The 21,040-nt window shown below is 43.1% G+C and overlaps 1 protein-coding gene across 1 annotated transcript in view; it reads left to right on the top strand.

Annotated features, from left to right (window-relative positions):
• Positions 1-21,040, top strand: part of CLCN6 (chloride voltage-gated channel 6) — a 1,280,196-nt gene that overhangs the window by 267,448 nt on the left and 991,708 nt on the right. The window contains exon 10 of the mRNA XM_044075232.1: positions 6,592-6,724. Coding sequence (XP_043931167.1) covers positions 6,592-6,724 — 133 coding nt within the window. The remainder of the gene's footprint in view (positions 1-6,591; positions 6,725-21,040) is intronic.

Genomic DNA, 21,040 nt, shown 5'->3' with positions numbered 1-21,040 from the left:
GCATAATCTGCCCTTCACAAACCCAAACTGGGTGGGGTCCAGAGTCTGGACATTGTTATGAGTTCCATGATGATATGTTCCATGGATTTGCAGACCAGGCTAGTCAGGCTAATAGGGCGATTGTTCCCGGGGTCCGTGGTGGCACATCCTTTGTGGAGTGGTATAACTGTTGTCGTGCGCCATTTAGCAGGTACAAAGCCTGACATGAGGCTGTGGTTGAACATGGTGCTTAGGTGGGGGGCCAGTTTGTTTTGAAGTTCATGTAGAATGCAGCCTGGGATATTATCCGGTCCCATGGATGCTGTGTTCTTGACTTTGGAATGCGCAGTTTTTACCTGCTCAGTTGTGATTGCGGGGGCACTGCATTCTTCCAGTATGGATATGGCCCCTTTGGTGGGTGAGGGTGGGGTAAAGTTGGCACTGAACTGAACCTATCAGCCAGGATTTTGGTGATATCAGTTGGTTCCGTAATTTTCGTGCCATTGTGCTGCAGCTCAGAGCAGATCTGGGTGTTGCCACTGAGATTCTTGACAGATCTGTAGAGTGCTTTCTGATTGTCTTTAAGAGTCAGTGGCCATCTTGTTTTCATAGCTGGCTTTGGAAGATTTTATGAGGCTTTATGCTGAGGCTGACTAGGGAACTTTTCCTCTCATGGGATTTTACTCTCTTTTGCAACAGTTTCTTCCTTCTGTTATATAGTTTGTTTATAGCATGGGACCACCAGATTGGCTTCCTTTTTTTGAAGGACAGTGTCTTGGTTCTGCTAGGAATAGCATGATCCATGCACTTGTGTAAGTGCATATAGAGTGCATTTGTATAAGATTTGGCAGTCTTTACTGCATTGTCTATTTGCATGGGTGTAGTGAAGTTTGCCACTTCCATCTTAAGGAGCATAAAGTTGGCTTTGGAGAATTTTTTTACAGTCGTTTCCTTAATGGGGGGTGGGGGCGAGATGTGGATATCTATGGTGATTAGCTTATGGTCTGATCTGACCAACGAGGAGTTGACTTCAGGTGTGGAACAACAGTCACTCATGTTGGTAATAACTAGGTCTAGGATATTATTTCACCTGGTGGGGCTGTGGATAAGTTGATCCAAGGCACTGGAGTCTATGAATTCTAGAAAGCGTTGAGTGAAGGGGTTGGTACATGAGTAGTTTTCCCAGTTAATGGTGGGGTAGTTGAAATCCCCCATTATTAGGGTGTTTGTTTGAACCCTAATATTTTCCAGTTTATCAAGAAAAGAGGAGTGGGAATCTTGGGGCATGGTGGGGGATCTTTAGCAAGCTACAATATGGATTGCGGTTTTGCCCAGAGTTAGTTGCACCTGGATAATTTTGGATGCATTATGTTGGGCAACTAGCCTGGAGGTGTGGATATCTTTAATGAATATGGACACACCTCCACCCTTGTTGTTACTGTCCTGGGTAGATGGCCGAAAGGTATGATATGAGTTGTATCCTGGTAATGCAGGGCTGCTCTCTGGAGCTTTGAACCAGGTTTCAGTCACTGCACAGATATTGATGTTCTCCACTTTAAGGAGTGCCTCGAGTGAGTGCATTTTAAGGTTTAGACTTCTAGCATTGAGTAGCATTACCCTCAGTTGTTGCTTGCTGTAACTGTTTATGGTGATGGGTTTGTCTTTTGAACCTAGCCTAAAAAATCCACTGTAAGGGAGACGAGCCTTAGCCAGCATCCGGAATCCTAGGAGCGACAAGTGCAAGGCCGTCTTTGGCAAAACATCATGGCCTGTCGACCATGTCATCCCAGGCAGACAGATACTGGTCTCCATAGAATGACACCAGAAGCTTAGCCAATTGTTGAAGTTAATCATTTTGTCTTTGTACTGTGGTATCATTCTGGGTGAAGGTAGGATGCTACTCAGGGCTAGGGTCATACATGCCTGGATTACAAGATCAGAGAGCTCCTTCATGTAGTCCAGGGAGGTATATCTCAGGTCATTCACACCAACATGGACAATGACTGAGTCATATTTGTACTTGTTGTGGAGTGACCTGAGTGCATAGGTTATGTGGCAGATCCTGGCACTCGGCAGGCATCTAACAGTAACCTTCTCCTTGTCTATTCTGGTGAGTGGGACATCAGTGTGCCTGACTATAGAATCTCCTGTAACTAATGCGATATGACCCCTCTTCTTGTGATACCCTGAGGCTTTTGAGGTTTATCGTGGATTGGCATCACACTTCTGCTCAAATACGCCTTGGTGCATTTCTGGTAAAAAGCTGCAGGAGACCTGGGTCATCCACCACATGGCAAAGGTTACTGAGAATGCTATTTTGGAGAATCTACTCTAATGTGAACACTAGCTGCCTTAGTTTCATGTGTTTGCTGTTAATTGCTCAAATAATGCTATACTTGTTCTTGACAGTAAATTGTTTAAAAAAAATTTTTTTTTTTTTGCAGGGTGGCCTGCCCTTGAATCTCCCCAAATATGTGTGTGGGTGGGTGCCTGCACAACCCCAGTCTTTAACTGTATACTGCCTCTGAGTTTGCATAGACTCAGAGATAGTATATTTATAGAAGCAGCCTGTGCATTCCAGAAGCTTGCCCAGGAATACAGAGACAAGCTTTCAGGTGCGAGCAGGTGAGCCAGGAGCAGTAGTAAGTGCAAGACGACCTGTCTTGGAATCCTGGAGGCATTCTAACACTACTCTTTCAGCCCTCAAGAAGACACTTGCCCTTTTGCAATCCCAACTGAGTGGAGCAAGTTCCTTATCAAGCTTTATCTGTTTGGTTCAGCATAGATCCTTGGGGCTGGAGATTTTGCCAACAAGGATGGAACAGAAGGCATTCGATAAGCATGGTAATAGTTCTTTGCTCTGCTTGAAGCTTTGAGCTATGAAATCCTCAGCTGTCATTTCCAAATTTTAGTGTCTTTTGGGGGCTTTGGCAGTAGAGAAGCTTGAAGACCTCCCTGAGTCTGAGCCTAGAAAGATTTCATTGTGACCCTGTTGATATCTTCTAAGGACTTCCAATAACGCACTGCAGTTTTGACTGTGCTCAGAAACAAGATCCTGGGTCAGAGGCTATTTTAACTAGGATTTCCAGGACTTGGGAGTTGACCTTACAAAGAGAAAGCTGGCCCTGTGCAGGACCTTTATGGCCTCCTTCCCATGGACTTCTTCGGCTGTTCTGTTTCTAGACCAAGTTAATCGCAGAAGACAAAGCCTTCTCACAAGTCTTGTCTCATCCACTGGCTAAGTCTTCTAAAGGGATTACTTTATCAGTTCAGGCGCATCAGTCCTGACTTCATACTGGCCTGTCTGGAGGGAGGAGCAGGATCTCTGAGTTCATCTCAGCTTCTATAACCATCAAAATGACCAGTGGCTTCTGGATGTACTTACTTTTGGGCACAGCCTGGAAGCTAATATGTCCTTCCCCAGACAGAGTCCTAGTGGTGGACCAATTTGTCTCAATGGAATTCCAGGGACAAGTCCAATTTTTTCTCTTCAAAAGGGCCATTGTGTGTTGCTATTGAGAATACAAATGAGGGTTTTACTCCAACTTATTCCTGGACCAATTGGTTTTAACTAATAGGTCCAGTTTGCCCAATTTTTTTCAATAGTGATCCTTTAGGTCCCATGTATGTGCTTTGTAATGGTGCTTAGATAGGGCTGCTGGATGTGAGGGATACATTATAGCACATCCTTGTTTTGGCTGTGGATGGACATCATGGCTAGTATAAAGTGTGTCTATATGGACTTTTCTTAGAACCCATAGTTTTTACCTAATAGTTGGTTGTAGTGACCCAGCCTTTGCAGAAAACGGCTTTCAAGTTTTTCTTCTGCCTGGATTGCTAGATCTTGGCAGTCCCATTTTAAAGATTTCCTAAGAGCATCCCTGTTTTGGATGTCCCTGTGACTACTGTTCCTATAAATTGAAAGATGTTCTGTCTTACCCTTTTCAGGGGCTAGCTTCAGTAGACAAGGAGCTAGACATTCTCCATTGTTCATCCTTCTTCAAGAAATTATGGCTTTTGGTGCCTGAATAAATTTAGAGCACAGTCTAGGCTCAGATTCTGCTATGCCTGCTGTCCTGATGTCTAACACTCTTGCCATGGTGTCATTTGCATATCTGAGGATTGGATACTGCAGTGAACTCTGAGGTGTTAGTGGTTTCAGAGCCACCACAGACCCAGGGAACTTATTCCGCTGTCAAGCACCTTGCTTGCTAGATCATGGAGTGGTAAGATGAACCATTAGCATTTGGTAGACCTTCTGTTCCTGTAGCTGAAGTCCATCATAGATTCTGGGAGTGAGTAATTCACTAATGAAGTGGTGAACCCAATTTGATTACACATTACTAGGAGCTGTGAAATGTGTACTAGCCCTAATGACCTTTAGACAAACCGTTTTCAAGGACATCTCCTTATTTGGTAAGATGACTAGTCATTATTTGGTATCTAAACAAACAAGGGGGCATGGTCTATACCCTCTCTGTGGAGAAGTGATGCACATTTGGTGGTAGGTCCTAGATGGGGTTCATTACTATCTCATCTAGTCTCATGCTCTGGGAAGTAAGCATGGTCACGTCTCTGAAATGCTTCTCCAGTCCTCTTTTGGATTTGTGGATTCAGAGGCCATGTCTGGTTTTGTCTTCTGGAAGTGGGACACTGAAGTGAGATTGTTCATCACTTAGGAGAATACTGTCCTGTGATAGTCTGCTTACTGCAGCAGGGCAAGAGGAGGTGACAGTGTATGCATTCACCATCCTATGGCATGAGATATTCTAATACTCCTTCACATTGGTACTGTGCCTCATCATTAAGTTCAGGGGAAATAAGAATGTTATTAATTATTGCTGCTTCTTGGTGTCTGGAAGTACAGGATACTGTTGCATGCCTAGTCTAGGATATCTTCCACAGCAGGAGAGATCTATCTCATCCTCGGGGCCTGGCCACTGATGTAGGCCCCCTGATCCCCCAAATACCTCTTGATTGGGGTACTGGAGGTTATTGAGGCTTCTAGTTAGCATTCTGTGATCAAATACCTGTAGCAGGTAATTAGGTTCCAAGTTAAATACTAGGCTAAGTACCCTTGTGTATCATTTTAAGCCTAGCCATTTTCCCTTGGTGAGAAACATTATGCCAACCCCCCCCCCCCCCAGCTACTGAAGAAGCTACTTCCCTGTCTGACTCTGAATTTTGTGGTAAACGTTTCTGTTCATTATTCAGTGCACTTAAGTAGTCTGCTGTGACATCATGGCATGTGGCAGCAACAGACAAGTACTCTTAATTCTAGGTCTTACAAAAAAAAAAAAGTTGCCAGACTCTTATGGATGGTAAGGATGCTCTCAACCATCAGACCTGTAAAGAAAAGTCCTCTAGCAGTTGAATTTGTATTGTAAAACAACTATTTAGCATAGTTTGCTTTACATATATTTGATGTGTTGGCATCTTGTTTTTTCTTTGCCATCAGCTTCTCTGCCTGCACCCAACTGAACCATTTGTTACATGGAGCATTAGTCAGGCATCCTAAGTTGAGGCAAGAGCCAAGTGCCCATGTATTCTTGGCTAAAAAGCCCTGTTGAGCCCTTCATTTCCTTGTGGTGAGAGTTGGGTTGTTGGGAGCAGGTCAACTCTTAGTTTTTTGCCACCACCCTCCTCACCCCCAAACTACTGTCAGATGACTCCGAGTGCCCTTCCTTATTCACTGGGTCTACTGAACCTGACAGACCTCTCTGGGACTTTCTCCGACTCATATTCAAGGCCGATGGGGAATGTGAAGCACTTCGGGGAGAGCATCACATACATAGTATTCAGCTGTACAGCTGTATTTTTTGTGTTTGCCCTAGTTAAGCACCTCCCACAATATGTATGTGTGCAGTCCTGGAAGGACATGCTGTGGATATGATGGCATATCATCCCATTTCTGTTTTGACTTAGCCAGTGTTCCTGCCCCAGTTATGGGCAACACCCCTCCCCCAACCTGCACACTTCGACTTCCACCATAGATCAATGGTGAGCTGCTCTTATGTGTACACCACCTCCCCAGGATGGGCAATCCCCAGCCTCCCTTATCAGCACGTCAAACACATGAGCTGCTAATTAAATCCAGGTTACCCAGGCTGTTGTCATGAGTTTATTCACTTCCACTAGCAGGGAGCAGCCCAGCTTGCTGGTTCTTTAGAGTATCCTACCTTTCTCTATTTGAGCACCCCCCCCCCCCCATCAATAGCTTTTAGAACTTAGCAGGCAGTGTGCTGAGGCTCCCCTGCACATGCACTTGGCACATGCTCATAAGTTCTAAATGGGCGGAATACCTAGTACTCTGGCAAGTGTTGTTAAGTGCTTGAGTCATGAATCAAACTGAGGTCACCTGAGCCATAGTTAGGACTTTATCCTTGTATGTCACTGGAGCTGGCATCTTGTTAATATCCTAATTGAACATTATATGCATTACTTTAAATTAAAGACTTTTTTGGAATATGCTCAAATTCCTGATTGTGTTCATTTTAAAATTATTTTGATGCTAGCTGATCAGCTACATAAAGAGAGGTATGATAGTTTATGTATCACATTATGTGCAGTCTGTCTGATTGTCATATCCTTTGTTTCTCTTTTTTTAATTAGGGATAAGAGGGACTTTGTGTCTGCTGGTGCAGCAGCTGGGGTCGCAGCTGCCTTTGGGGCCCCAATCGGTGGTACACTCTTCAGTCTGGAAGAAGGATCATCTTTCTGGAATCAGGCACTTACATGGAAAGTGGTAAGGAGGATATTACTAAAAACAAAGAGAAAAATATAATAATTAAGTTGTTAATAGTATTACAAATGTAAGCAGAAACTCTAAAATGCAGCTTAATTTATTCTGATATAAGAGGAATGACTTGAAGCTTAGACTTGCAGCATGTCTGCATTCTCTCTAGTCTGAGTATTCATGCTTATGTTTATCTCTCTTGACAAATGTTCTCAGCTTGTATATTAAAACGCCGTGCATCATGTTGCCTTGGTGATAGTGTACAGGCCCACACCTTCTTTTTGCATGCAGAATAAATAAACGCATCCAAGAGCAATCTGTGTTTGTGACTGGAGACTATGTACCCATGGTAAAGGTAATTTGACAGTCGTGTTTTTGTTATATTTTTGTATGATTCTTTTATTGTACTATTCTCATGTGTTTACTGGCTTGAGGGCACAGATTTGATCTGAAGCACATACTTTTCATCCTGTGGCCCAATCTGGGTTCAGCCATATATTAAAACCTGCCTGACTGCCCTGGATCCATTATTCTTCAAATTACGAGATTCTCTAAAGCTAGGAATGGACCATTACTGACCAACAACTTCATAGAAATGGCAGTACCTGACTGAACTAAACCCAGGCCTAGTCAGAAAAACAAATCACCCCAGTGGGCCCCTGGCTTAAATAAGACTGTACAACAGTGGGAAGAAATTCCTGTCTAGAAGTAAGTGGAAGGGAGCAGAGCAGAGAAAAAAATCCTTCCTTGATCTCAACAGGCAACTGAGGGAACTAGTCAAGTGATCAAAAGCTAAATACAAGACTAAAATAGCCTCCCAAGCAATGGATAACCACAAAGCATTTTTTAGTTATGTCCAAAATCTTAAGGGAAGCACTCAATAATGTGCTGAATTAGCTGTAGATGCCACTACCTATACTCGGTCAGATGAAACAGCAAACCTGCTGGCCGATAAATTCAGCTCAGTTTTCACCCCTTCATCACCTCTGGTCATTCCCCATAAAACACTCCTTACCATTCCTTTGTCTGTTATCACAAAAGAACAAGTCATCACAGCACTATCTGAAGCCAGAAAGGCAGCATCAGTGGACCCTGACAGAATTCCAGATTGCCTATTAAATAGCTTGAAACATGACATAGCAGACCCACTTGGATCTCAATTTAACCACAGTCTCTAGACAGGCTTTGCCCCAGTAGAGTGGAGGAAGCAACAGTTATCCCTCTACACAAAGGGGGACCATCAACTGACCCAGGAAACTACTGAGTCTGACCCATAAATCTAACTAGCCCTCATATGCAAGGCTATGGAAAAGATAATCATGGACCTGATTAACAATGACATAGGGCATCTCCAGACCCAACCCAGTTTGACTTTAAGGGCAGATCCTTCCTGCTTAGTCTGGTGGACTTTTATGAGAAGGTCACCAAGAGCATGGATGAGGGTAAGACAAGTGCATACCACCTACCTTGACCTGGCCAAGGCATTTGGCACAGTATCACTGTCTAGTATTATAGGTAAACACACAAAATTGGGCATAAACCTCCATGTCACCAGATGGATAATGAATGTCACCAGATGGATAATGAAATGTCTCAAGGATAGGACCTATGTTGTTAGACTGGGAGAATCAACATCCAGCAAGACACCAGTCACCAGTTGAATAACACAGGGCTCAGTGCTGGCTCCCTCCTGTTTGAAATAATGCTTCTCAGATATCGAGGCAAATGTATATGACCTTGAGCTAACCAAGTTTGCTGATGACTGCAACTTGGGGGCAATCATTGACTCCCAAAACAATGCTGATATCCTCCAGAAATGTCTGAGGCAGACTAATGTTTGGTGTCAGAGTCACGGCCTCAAACTAAATGAAAACAAGTGCATAATAGTACCCTTTGGGAGATCAAATACCCCTACAGATTACAACATTGATAGCACCTCCCCCCCAAGAGTGGACCCAGTGGTGAGAGTTCTGGGTACTCTGAACTTTGACCATCATGTGTCCATGGTCGTGAGGAAATCCATCTATGTGGCTAAGCTTATAAGTAAGGGCATGGCACCCAAATATAAGAATGTTATAGTATCACTTCCTGTCATCAGATCAATAATAGAGTACAGTGCACACACCGGCATGTACCTCTCTAGGCACCTGCTACAGTTGGAGTATCCTCAGTGGATTCTTGCTAAAAATATACAGGGTATAGCAACATGTCATATGTGAATCGATACCTATCACTGTATTCGGTTTCCTACCGATTACTGAGAAGATGATCTGTGTCTGACCTACAAAGCAGTCTCTAACCCAGCCCTGATGGAAATGTTGCATATTCACAAAAGTAACTGCATGAAAACTACCAGCTGCAAAGATCCATACCTGACCTCTGACATTAATAAATCATGCTGGAGAGTCAGATACATGTCCCAGAGATTGCTCCTCCTCTGGAATAGGCTTCCTATTCACATGAAGTAGAACCCTTCCCTGACAGTGGATGGCAAATCCCAGATTCACTCCTGGGGTGACACCCATGTCCCTTATTGACAGAGACAGCCTGTAAAAATAGTAAAAACCCTGCGTGCTGACCCTTGTTGTTCTTCCCCTAAGGGTAGAAAATTGGGTAAAATTATCTAGGCTTCTAAGGGCTGTTGAGACCTTAGCCTAGTAATTTCCTATGAACCTATGAATAACTCCTCTCTGTTCACAAAGCTATTGGAGTGGTCTGTAGTTATACCATGCTGCTAAGGGCTGAAACTCCTTACCTGTATCCATCAGGTCAGTACCCTCCCTCAAATCCTTTAAAACAATTCTGAAAGACTTCTTAGCCAAAATGTGGCTCTGCTGTTGCTCAATGCCAGGATAAACTACATTCCTAAATATGAAGGAAGTACCTGTTCATACCTTACACCACCTTCATTTCTTAAATCTATTTCACTTCCTGAATCTCTTTCTAAATATGCCTTTAACCCTGTTTTTTTTCTTTCACTTCATATTGCAGTTCTTATTTGTATTATACTAACTTACCTTTATTTTTCTCTATGAAGTGGCTAAAATGTTTCTAAATGTTAATTCTTGTCATATAACTTGTATCTGTTCTTAACCAATGTTTTCATATTATATTTAATTTGGTATAAATCTTTAAACTGTAGATGTTTTTGTATTATTTCTGAAGACTAAAATTGTTGTTCTTATGATGTTTTTGTAATACTTTGGAGCTTTTCTTCCTGGGCTTCTGCTGAAAATTGGCACCTAGCCAGTAGGATCTTCCTGGTAATCAAATGTCAGTAAATAAAATAAAGATATCCTTCATGTATCTGTGTGTCTCACATTTTTGTTAGTGTTGGTAATGTCCTTCTGACTACCTTTTTTGCTGTGTTTTTTTTCTTGTATCCTTAATTAAAAGCAAGCAAACATTTGTTGATATTTGGATCTGTTGAAAACATACAGGTGGGCTTTTCATTCTGGTGCTTTGACTTAAAAAATGTGAATCCTGTCTGCATGTATCCTATTGTTTTTGTTTTGTTACTGTATTGCTAATACTGTGCACATTTCACTGCAGTACTGACCAACATGCCTTAGAATTCAGTTGAGATCATTCCATCTTTGGTGGGTTATAACCAAGTACTGATTTTTTATACCATTTTATTAACCAGTTTAATTTCTTCAAGTCTTTTGGGTTTCTAATACCATGACAGGAATGGACCCCATTCCCAAGTCAAAGTATGATTAAATTTCATAAAATTAGTAATGTTTCAGTCTTTGATGTTAAGAAGTGCTCTTCATAACACCCACAATGTGCCCAGAATTGACTCATTATGCAATTCATATGGGCTACTCCATTTTTCTTGTAAGATTTTTGTCCACAGTAGAAGAACTTATGATTTTCTGATGTAAACTGACTCCTTCCTATCTGTTTTATTTCATTATTTTCCAGCATGCTGCTGTTTATTGTCGTCATCTTATATATCACCACATCAAGCTTACCTTGTTCATTGTTCTTACTTTCCAAGTTCCAATGATGTACAGTTCTTTGCTACAGTACACTTTGCTTTCACCTTTGAGCACTTCAGCAAAGGGGCATCCCCTCATATTTAATCCATTTATGTCATAACCTTTCACACTACATAGACTTTACTTGTGCTTTTCTTCATTAGTATGGTGGACACCTTTGAACCGAAGAGAACACCTTCCAGTGTCATTTTTGACATGTCCTTGGTTGCTTTTGTCCACAGGGTTTTCTTGCCAAAAATATTGGTGTAAGTTGACATTGTCTGCTGCACTGGGCCATATTTAGACTGTTCTTTCTACCATGGCCTACTTATAATGTTTGGGCCTAGCGTAACAGTGACAAGGTAACTGCCCAGAATGATCTCAGTCAGACTTCATGGCAAGACACTCAGTATCACAGTGATATTTGTTTAAGCTTCAACTACAGATGCTGAAAAAGATGAAGTTTTATGAGGACTTGCAACACATTGTCAGTCTCCGGGCCAACTAGATACAAGCTCAACAGTTCCCATATGAATGTGCAGTAGGGGTGAAGAACAGATTTAAGGGACTGGGCTTTGTGGATAGTGTGCCTGTGGACAGAAGTCCATGATATTATATAAAAGATGGCCAAAAATATTCAGATCAGAAAGTAGATTAAGAAAACAAAATGCTCTCTGTGGTGGCTTTGGAAGTGACAGAAGAAAGGACAGTAAACTGCAGTGGAGCTTTGGCAACATATGCCAAACCAAATGGAGAGTCTCAGAGAGTAGCAAGCATAATGAGCAGTACAAAGAACAGAACGATGATAGAAGAATGGGAAAGACAAGACATTTGCTCAGAAGGGTAGGCAATATTAAAGGAAACTTCCAGCTAAAAATGGTGTAATAAAAGACAAATGTGGGAGGGACATAGCAGAAGCAAAACATATTAGTAAGGTAGTAAGAATATACAGAAGGAGGACCCTAACAATACAGATAAAATAGATGCTAAGTTTTCGATCTAGAGACAGACATCCTGCAGAGTGAAGTTAAATGGGTCCTAGGAAGCCTTGCTAATAACGAGGCTGCTGGAAGGAATGGAATTCCAGCTGAACTGTTTAAAATTGTGCATAATAATATTTTTACAGTGCTACTCTTAAATTGCCAACAGGTTTGGAAAGTACAAAAGCGGCCTTTGTATTGGAGAAAGCCAGTTTGTACTCCACTCTCACAAAGTGTACATTAAAGAGTGCTGAAGTTATCAAGCATTTGTGCCTCTTTCACATGCGATGGTGCTGAAGGCCCTGCAAGCTAAACTCTGGTATTTATGTGAACCAAGAACTGCCAGAAATACAAGCTAGTTTTAGAAGGGGACATGGCACAGAGATCAAGTTGCTAATGCATGCTAGGTAGAGAAAGCCAGGGAGTGCCAGAAAAAATAAGCATTTCTACTTTATTGACATAAAAAATTATGGCAAATTCTTAGAGAAATGGGGATCCCTTATTTGTCTCCTGAAGAACCTATATGCAGACAACTAAGGTGCAGTTAGAATTGAATGTGGAATAATTGACTGCTTCAGGATTGGGAAAGGGATGTGATAGGGCTGTATATTGTTACCCTACTTATTTAATTGATATGTTGAATATATCCTGCAAAATGCTGGCTTAGATGAAACATACTGCAATCAAAGTAGCTTTGAGTAATATTAACAGCTATGTACATGCTGATGATAACATTCTAATGGCTGAAAGTGACAAGGAGAAGAAGAGCCTGTTGATGGAGGAAGTAGAAGTGCAAACCCTAACTTGCTGCTCAGTATCAGAAATACTAAAATTATGTCATATACTTCAGTCAGTTCTTGGCAAACCGATAGGGAAGGAGTGCAGAAAGTGGCAGATTTTATTTTGCTGGCGTCAAGCCTCTCTGTACAAGGTTATTGTTGCCATGAAATTAAAACACACTTGCTTCTTGGTAAGAAAGCTGTGGAAAGTATGGATAAGATGATGTCCTTCCTTGTCACTGTTACAGTATTCCTTACTAAGTTCATACCATGCCAAGGATAGCTAAATGTCCGGCATACCAAAACCTTAACTCTTTCCAGGTGCCTTATCTCGGATGTAAATCCTACATCTAAGGTGTAATGTACATAAGGCATGTGAGCGTCTAATCCTCAGAACTTCTTTGGTGGCAGTTTGAATGTTACTTTTGAATCTGGTCTTTAAATTGTTCATCGCATTGCCTTAGAAAGATGACCCCAGTGGAGTCTCTTCCTTCATTTTTTCCTTTGTTTCTATTATATTTTACTTGTTATCCAGGATGGGAAAATATGAACGTAGCAGGCAGATTCCCCATAAAGATAGACACTAGAAGTGCCTTTTTGTTTAGGTTCTAATAAACTGAATGCTGACCAACCATAAAAATAGAACACAACCCACGACAACAGTTTGAGGAACGACCAAAACCAAGCAAAGAATCTTGTCAGTCATATTTGTTACTGGTTGCTGACAAGATTTTCTGCTTTGTTTTTGGTCGTTCCTCAAACTGTTGTCGTGGGTTGTGTTCTATTTTTATGTTTAGGTTCTACCCCTGACCATATACGGCGTGAAATTTATCAGGCATTTGTGCCAAAGACTCTGCATGGCTGTTTGTCTTCCCTTTCCATATATATGTATGTGTATATATGTATATGTATATATATATATATATATATATATATATATATATATATATATAGAGAGAGAGAGAGAGAAGTAGCGTATGAAACTATTAGCTTAGGGAGAAATGGGCTGTCCAGTGTCTTCCAGACGTCCCTGCACAGTTCCAACACTGTCCTCCTCTGTCACGGGCCAGTTGGAGGCCAACACAAGGGTACCTGTGCTCACATTCACTGAGGCTGTACCTGTATCTGCTGCAGATGAGGAGGGGCAACCACTGCTGATTATTTCAAAGGGTCCTAGGGGGATTCCCCATGCTGTTAAGGATGAAGTTCTTGGTTCTCTTTCCTTTTTTTTCCCCATGATTCCCTTATTACGGTCAGGCAGGGTTTTGAAGTCCCTCAGTTTGTAATGTGGAATTGGACTCTGAGGAAGACTTCTTGGCCTACTTTTTCTCAGATCCATTCCCCTGTTTCCCTTGGTTCTGAGGAAGTGGGTTATTTTTCTCCTGATTCCCACACTAAGGAATTATCTTTTGGGGACATATGTTCACGTGATGGAACATTTAAATGGGCCAGTTCCCAAAGTAATGATATTCAAAGAGGTGCTGTAGGTGCTATAACCTCTTGCAGATTGACTTGCTACAGCTTTTTTGCAGTCTTTCATGTAAGGGATGCCTTCTTAAGACACTTTCTCCTGTGCTTCCCAGCCTACTGACTGTTAGCCTCCTTCTCCAAAGAAGCCTGACAGGTTTTGTAAAGTACCTGAGGCTCAAAAGCTTTTAAGTAAAAGCCTTTCTTCTAACCCTGCAGTGATTTCCTCTAGCTACTTATATAAGCCTTTAATGTCCTCTTCCAAATATTTACCCTTGACAATGACAGTAGGGCTATGGACAGGTATGGGAAAAAAGATGATGTGTGTGCCATATTAGCTTTCAGAGCCATTAACTACCAGACCCATGGTTCTTCTTTCTAAACTTGGGGTTGTTTGGTCTGATATGCCTGACTTGGAAGTTAAGTCTTCTGCCATTTCTGTTTTGAGCTCTGCGTCCCAGGTAGCTCTTTATTCTGTCAAATGCAGTTAGGATACTGCTGATGCCTGTACTAGGACAGCTGCATCAGGGTCTGTTTTGAGGAGGTATTCCTGGATGAGGTTACAATCCCTCCATGAAGACTCTAAGGCTAAGTACTGGATTCAACCATGGGCAATCAGTATTTGTTTGGTTCTGCTACTGCCAAGCTTGACAAGACCTTGCAGGATAAGGGGAGAGGTCATGCAGGACCTTAAGCGGGTCTTCCTTTCTCCTATTCCAAAATTTTATAGGAATTACCCATCTAAATCTTCCTTTGTTCTTGGGAAGAAAAGACAGCCTCCCTGAGATGAGAGATCTTCCAAGAGGGGTAGTGTTGTCGCCTCACAGTTAGACGTTGCCCGTTCGATTCTCAGTTAGAGCGTCTTCTGTGTGGCGACATGAGTGAACGGGCGTTCCTTCATTGAAGGTTGTGCATTAGGCCCAGCAGGCCAGTACGTAAAACTCTACTGCTAATCATTAGTGGACCGAAGTTCCGCTGTGGCGACCTCTAACCGGGAAAAACCGAAAGACACAAAACCCATTTAAATCTTCCTTTGTTCTTGGGAAGAAAAGACAGCCTCCCTGACATAAGAGATCTTCCAAGAGGGTTTTTTCTGATAAGCCTTCTCAGGGTGCTAAGGTTCAAAAGGCTTTTTTTCCTGACAGATGTACCTCTATTTTATATTCAGCTACATCTTTCTCTCGGCCATATTCCTTCCTGTTTCCCTCAGACTGACTCAGTCTTTTCAAGTTTGGCAACAAATCACCACAAATTCCTGGGTGCTTTCCATCATTCAGAAAGGTTATTTCATGGTACATTCCACTCTTTTCAGGCATTCCTCAACCTCATCTTTGCCAACTTCTTTACTTTCCTTTGATCCTATAAGATCTTTTTGTTGCAAAGAACCATTCAACCTGCCCTACCCTCTCAGTAGAATGTTCCTGTATTCCAGGAAGTAGGGTTCTTGGCAGCCCATTCTGGATCTCTCCTTCTCAACACATTTCTAAGTTCCTTGATGCAAGATGTTCTCTCTCCAATTTCTATTTCTTCTGTTGCTTCTTCAGGGATTCCTGGCATCACTATATCCGAAGGATGCCTACCTTCACATTCCTATTCAGCCTCTCTTCAGAAAATGTTTGGGTTTCTCTGATGTTCATCGTGCATACAGCTGCAGTAATCACAGATGGGTTCTCTGCCGTCAGGCGGGTCCTCGGTCGGCCGAAATCCAAAGTCTAGGTCCGGCGTCGGTTGTTGTCGCTATCTTTCCTGACGTCAGTGCGACAGGGGTATATAAGACACAGCCAACGCCATTTTCTTCAGTCTTTTTTGCCGCGCGGTGCCTGAAGCAGAAGCAGTTCGCAAGTGCCGGTCGGCCAGCTCCTGAATTTACGAAAAACTGGAAACCGAAGTCTTCTTTAAAGCTAAGTACCCCGTTGGGGAAACTTTTCTTGCCTCAGACCGATGTCAGACAAAGTTAACAATTGTATTTCTTGTGGGAAGCAAATACCGCATAAGGATTTCCATTCCCTCTGCATACCTTGTTTAGGCCCAGACCACGACGTCTCGGGCTGTCGCTTTTGCGCTACTTTCAATAAACGCACTATTAAGCGTCGGGCGGAGTTCGCCCAACACGTTTTTGGTAAAGCCTTTGATTATAAAATGTCGTCAGAGACTCCGACTACCATTTTGTCCAAAAAACGCAAGGACAAGGACAGACACGTGAGGTCCGCGGTCTCCACCGACACCACGCCAAAACCGGTTACACGTGGTCCGGTTCTCAGCGAGACGCCTGTGCAGCCTCTGACTACCGACGACACTTCTTTGGTGGTGTCTTCTGTAACCGAGACCACAGGTACCTCGGCCCATACCCAGACTACATCCACCGAAGCCACTGTGAGTGTTGAGCCTCCTAATGTGGACAGGTCCACTTCCACCCATGGTGTCTTTAGACCCTCATCTTCCTTTTCCATTAAGGCCTTTACTAAGTCCAAATCAGCCATGCATCCCAAGAGGCCTGTTGCACAGGGCCCATCTCCAGGCCCCATGCCTAAAAAGCAGATGCTAAAAATGGCTGAGGATTTAATTACTCTTATCAGGGGTTCCCAACCCCCTCCAGACAAGAGACCCAGAGTGGAGGAAGATTCTCCCTCTTCTGACCAGGGCTCCATTTTTTCAGAACATTCTGATGTAGAGGAACACTCGTACTCCCCTTTTGAAGATTCTGATGCACAGCAGTCCATTCCTTCTGTATCTCCCCCAGAGGATTTTTCTTTTGGGGAAACCTTGCACACCTTGAGGGAACACTTCCATTGGGAAGGCCAAGACTTTTCTGATTCCAAGAAAAGACTTAGGGAATTTCTTTTGTTACCTCAACACAGACCTCTGGCGATACCTCCTGTCTTGGACATACTTGATGATGTTTACTCAGACGCTTGCCTTAATCCGGATTCCCTGCCTCCTGCCCCAGTCAAGCCTGATAGGTACTACAGAGTTCCTAACTCTCACCAATTTCTTTACAAAAGCCATAATGCTGACCCTGAAACCATTTCTCAAGGCCCCAAGGGAATGAAGGCCTCTACGGCTAAGAATCCACTACCTTCCGAAAGAGAGTCTAGATCCTTACAAAGGTCGGGAAAAAAGGTATATACCTCGGCCACCCTAGCCATGAGGGCCTTAAATTGTCAGTTCCATATGCTTAAATATCAGCAGTTTCTGTTATCACAATTAAGAAATAAAATGTCTCAACCTGAACAACCAGATTTGAAGGAGTTGCAGGATATGATGCATAGTGCAGAACAAGTGGGTAAACACACCTTACAATGTGGCTATGATGCCTTAGAGGCCTCGAGTAGAGCTGCTGTTACAGGATCAGTCATTCGTAGACATGCCTGGCTTAGGGAACAAATCTTGCCTGAGCATGTTAAAGCTAAACTACTAGATGCTCGTTTACAAAAGGATGTACTATTTAGTACTAATGCTGAGGAGATACTACGGAAAATGGAAGAAAAAGCTAAATCTATGCAAACTGTCAAAGTTTTTCTACAGGTTCAACCACCACGTTTTAGCAGAAATTGGCCTTCTAAAAACTGGTCCTTTCCAGCCACGGACAAGCACCAAAGAGGTAGATACAGGTGCACAAGGGGCAGAGGACAATCACAAGGGTCATATAGAGGCAGGCAATGGCAAACTCCAGCACCAAGAGGTGGCGAAGACAGTGCACAACAATACAGGAAATAAACCCAATGACTTCCTCCTTTCCATGCCAAGCAAGTCTCAGCTGGCAGCACCCTTGGGAGGAAAGCTGGCATTATTTACAAGAAATTGGCATATTATCACAACAGACAAATGGATACTGGACATTATAAACAGAGGCTGCAGATTTCACTTTCACACTCTTCCAAAAATGAGAGGCATGCCAAACCTGCCACACAATCAAAGGGCAGAGGCACAAATACAAATTTCAAAGCTCATGGACATGAAAGCTCTTCAAGAGGTACCTACTCACGAACAAGGTCAAGGTTTTTATTCCAGACTATTTCTGGTACCAAGGAAAGGAACCGACTGGAGACCCATTTTGGACTTATCCATCCTAAACACATTTCTACTCGTACCAAAATTCAAGATGCTCACATTACAGCAGCTTCTTCCCATGCTGGGCAAGGAGTTTTGGCTGGTAACATTGGACCTCAAGGAGGCATACCTGCATGTCCCAATCAGACAAAGCTGCAGAAGATACCTCAGATTTCTTGCAGGTTCAGTCCACTATCAATTCTCTGCATTGTCCTTTGGCTTATCTACTGCACCCAGAGTATTCACGAAATGCCTGGCATCAGTAATTGCCTACTGCAGACTTCAAGGGATACAAATTTACCCTTATTTGGATGACTGCCTGATCCAAGCGGACAGCAAGCACATACTTCTGGAACGTTTGGCTTTTGTAACACGGTTATTGAATTCTCTGGGATACACAGTCAACAAAGAGAAATCCAGGCTAACATCATCTCAGAAAATAACTTTCCTGGGTGCCAACTTGGACACAAACACCCAGATGGCCTATCTCATGCCAGAAAAACAGGGGCAACTAACTCAGTACTTCAAAATACTAGCAAATTGTACCAGGCTCACTGCAAAGAAAATCCTGCAGGCTCTGGGCTTCATGGCATCTTGCATTCTTTTAATCCCATGTGCAAAGTTGCACATGAGAAAACTTCAATGGTACCTAAAAAACCTATGGTCTCAACACAGCCACAGTTTGGAAACAATAATACCAATAATCCCATGTTTGCAAAAGGAATTTCTATGGTGGGCCCAAGCATGTCAAACAAACACAGGTCTTCCATTCTGCAAGCCTCAAGCAAATCAAGTCATCACAGCAGACGCCTCGGACTACGCCTGGGGGGCGCACATGACAGACAGGTGCATTCAGGGCAAATGGTCCCAAAAGGAAAAGCACCTTCACATCAATCAAAAATAAATGCTAGCAGTGATAAATGCAATTACAGCTTTCAAGGACCTCCTGCATCCAGGGCAATTATTGATAAGAACAGACAACATTACAGTAATGTGGTACATAAACAAACAAGGAGGAACACATTCATACCCCCTGTGCAGACTAGCCATGTCACTCTGGAACTTGGCTCTGGAATGGCAAATCGAACTTCAAGCACAGTACTTGCCAGGTTTGGAAAACACGCTGGCAGACAATCTAAGCAGAATTATGACAGACCCACACGAATGGAAGTTGCATCCTCAAGTGTTTACAAAGATAATCCAAGCGTGGGGAAGGCCAGACATAGATCTCTTCGCCTCCCACAGGAATCATCAATTGGAAAAGTTCTGTTCAAGGACCTTTCATCCAAAGGCCTGGAGAGTGGACGCCCTTTCTTTCAGTTGGGCAGCATGGACAGTTTACGCTTTCCCACCTTTGCCTCTTCTGCCCAAGGTGCTCTTGAAAGCAAGAGCAGACAGACCGAAGATGATACTGATTGCTCCAGACTGGCCAAGACAACACTGGTACCCACTCCTGAGGAGCCTAACGCATACTCCTCCCTGGTCTCTACCTCTAATGCCTCTTCTACTGACTCAACACAGCTACAAAGCTCTTCACAGTCAGCTGAAAACACTCAATCTCGCTGCATGGAAAATTCCTTAACACCACAACAGACCCTACTCTCCAAAGAGGTGCAGGATGTCATTTTGGAGGCCAGAAGGCCATCTACTAGAAAGGCTTACTCCGCAAAATGGAAACAGTTTTGCTCTTGGAATGAGAAAATAGGCCAGGATCCTAGAAAACTGAATTTGCCTCAGATATTACAGTACCTAGCTGAGCTGTTGAACAGTGGACTTTCATGTTCCTCCATAAAAATTCATGCCTCAGCCATTTCTGCAGAATTCAACACTGATCCACCCTTATTCTCTCACCCACTCTTAAGACAGTTCCTCAGAGGGGCTAAGAATATAAGACCTACAAGGAAACAACCAGTACCAGCCTGGTATCTTAATTACATTCTAGAAAAATTAACATTGCCTCCTTTTGAACCAGCTGCCTCAACAGATTTGCAATATTTGTCCTGGAAAACAGCTTTCCTTCTGGCCATTACCTCAGCTCGTAGGGTTTCGGAACTACAAGCCCTCATGGCTGTGCAGCCCTTTCTCATCTTACATCAGGACAGGGTTTCCCTTCGAACCAACCCGTCATTTATGCCTAAAGTGGTATCCAGGGTAGCTTTAAATCAAGCCATACACTTACCTACTTTTTACCCCAATCCTCAAAATAAAGGGGAAAGACTGCTACACTCCTTAGACATCCATAGACAGCTACGTTATTATTTGGACAGAACAAAGCCTTTCAGGAAATCAGAACAACTTTTTGTGTCCTATGCTGTAGGAGCTCAAGGGAAGCCAGTTACCAAACAGACAATTTCAAAATGGATAGGCCACTGCATACGGTTTTGTTACTCCTTTCATGGAAAATCTGTCCCTACAGGCATCAGATCCCACTCCACCAGGGCCACAGCTACCTCTACAGCCTTCCTCAGAGGAGTTCCTACCAAAGATATTTTGGAGGCAGCCACTTGGAGTTCTGTGCATACCTTCACCAAACACTACCACCTGCATTTATACTCCAAAACTAGAGCAGGCTTTGCCACTGCTGTGTTGCAGGGCATTCTGGCTCATCCCAGTTCCACCTAGTGCCTACCACCCTGTGCGTAGCTTTGGGATTCTACCCATCTGTAATTACTGCAGCTGTATGCACGATGAACATAGTATAGTTTTGTACCTACCATAAATGTAGATGTTAGAGTGCTAATACAGCTGCAGTACAGGTTACCCTCCCTCCTTCCCCTCTTGGTAAAGGCCTAGGGGCTAACCCCTCCTCATACAACCTGACTGGGTTATCCTTCTATGGTATATTTGCTTGCAACTACTGATTTTTGATTATATTGCATTGCATGAATATATATATATATATGTATTGCCTTCCTTCTGGGGGCACCTGACATCTGGGGCAAGAAAGACTGAAGAAAATGGTGTCGGCTGTGTCTTATATACCCCTGTCTCACTGACGTCAGGAAAGAAAGCGACAACAACTGACGCCGGACCTAGACTTTGGAATTCAGCCGACCGAGGACCCGC

Source organism: Protopterus annectens, chromosome 1.part1 (assembly GCF_019279795.1).
Source record: "Protopterus annectens isolate FY-2018-M chromosome 1.part1, PAN1.0, whole genome shotgun sequence".
NCBI classification, from domain to species: Eukaryota; Metazoa; Chordata; order Ceratodontiformes; family Protopteridae; genus Protopterus; species Protopterus annectens.
The sequence above is the reverse complement of the archived record's forward strand: the minus strand, read 5'-3'. Positions and strand labels throughout refer to the sequence as shown.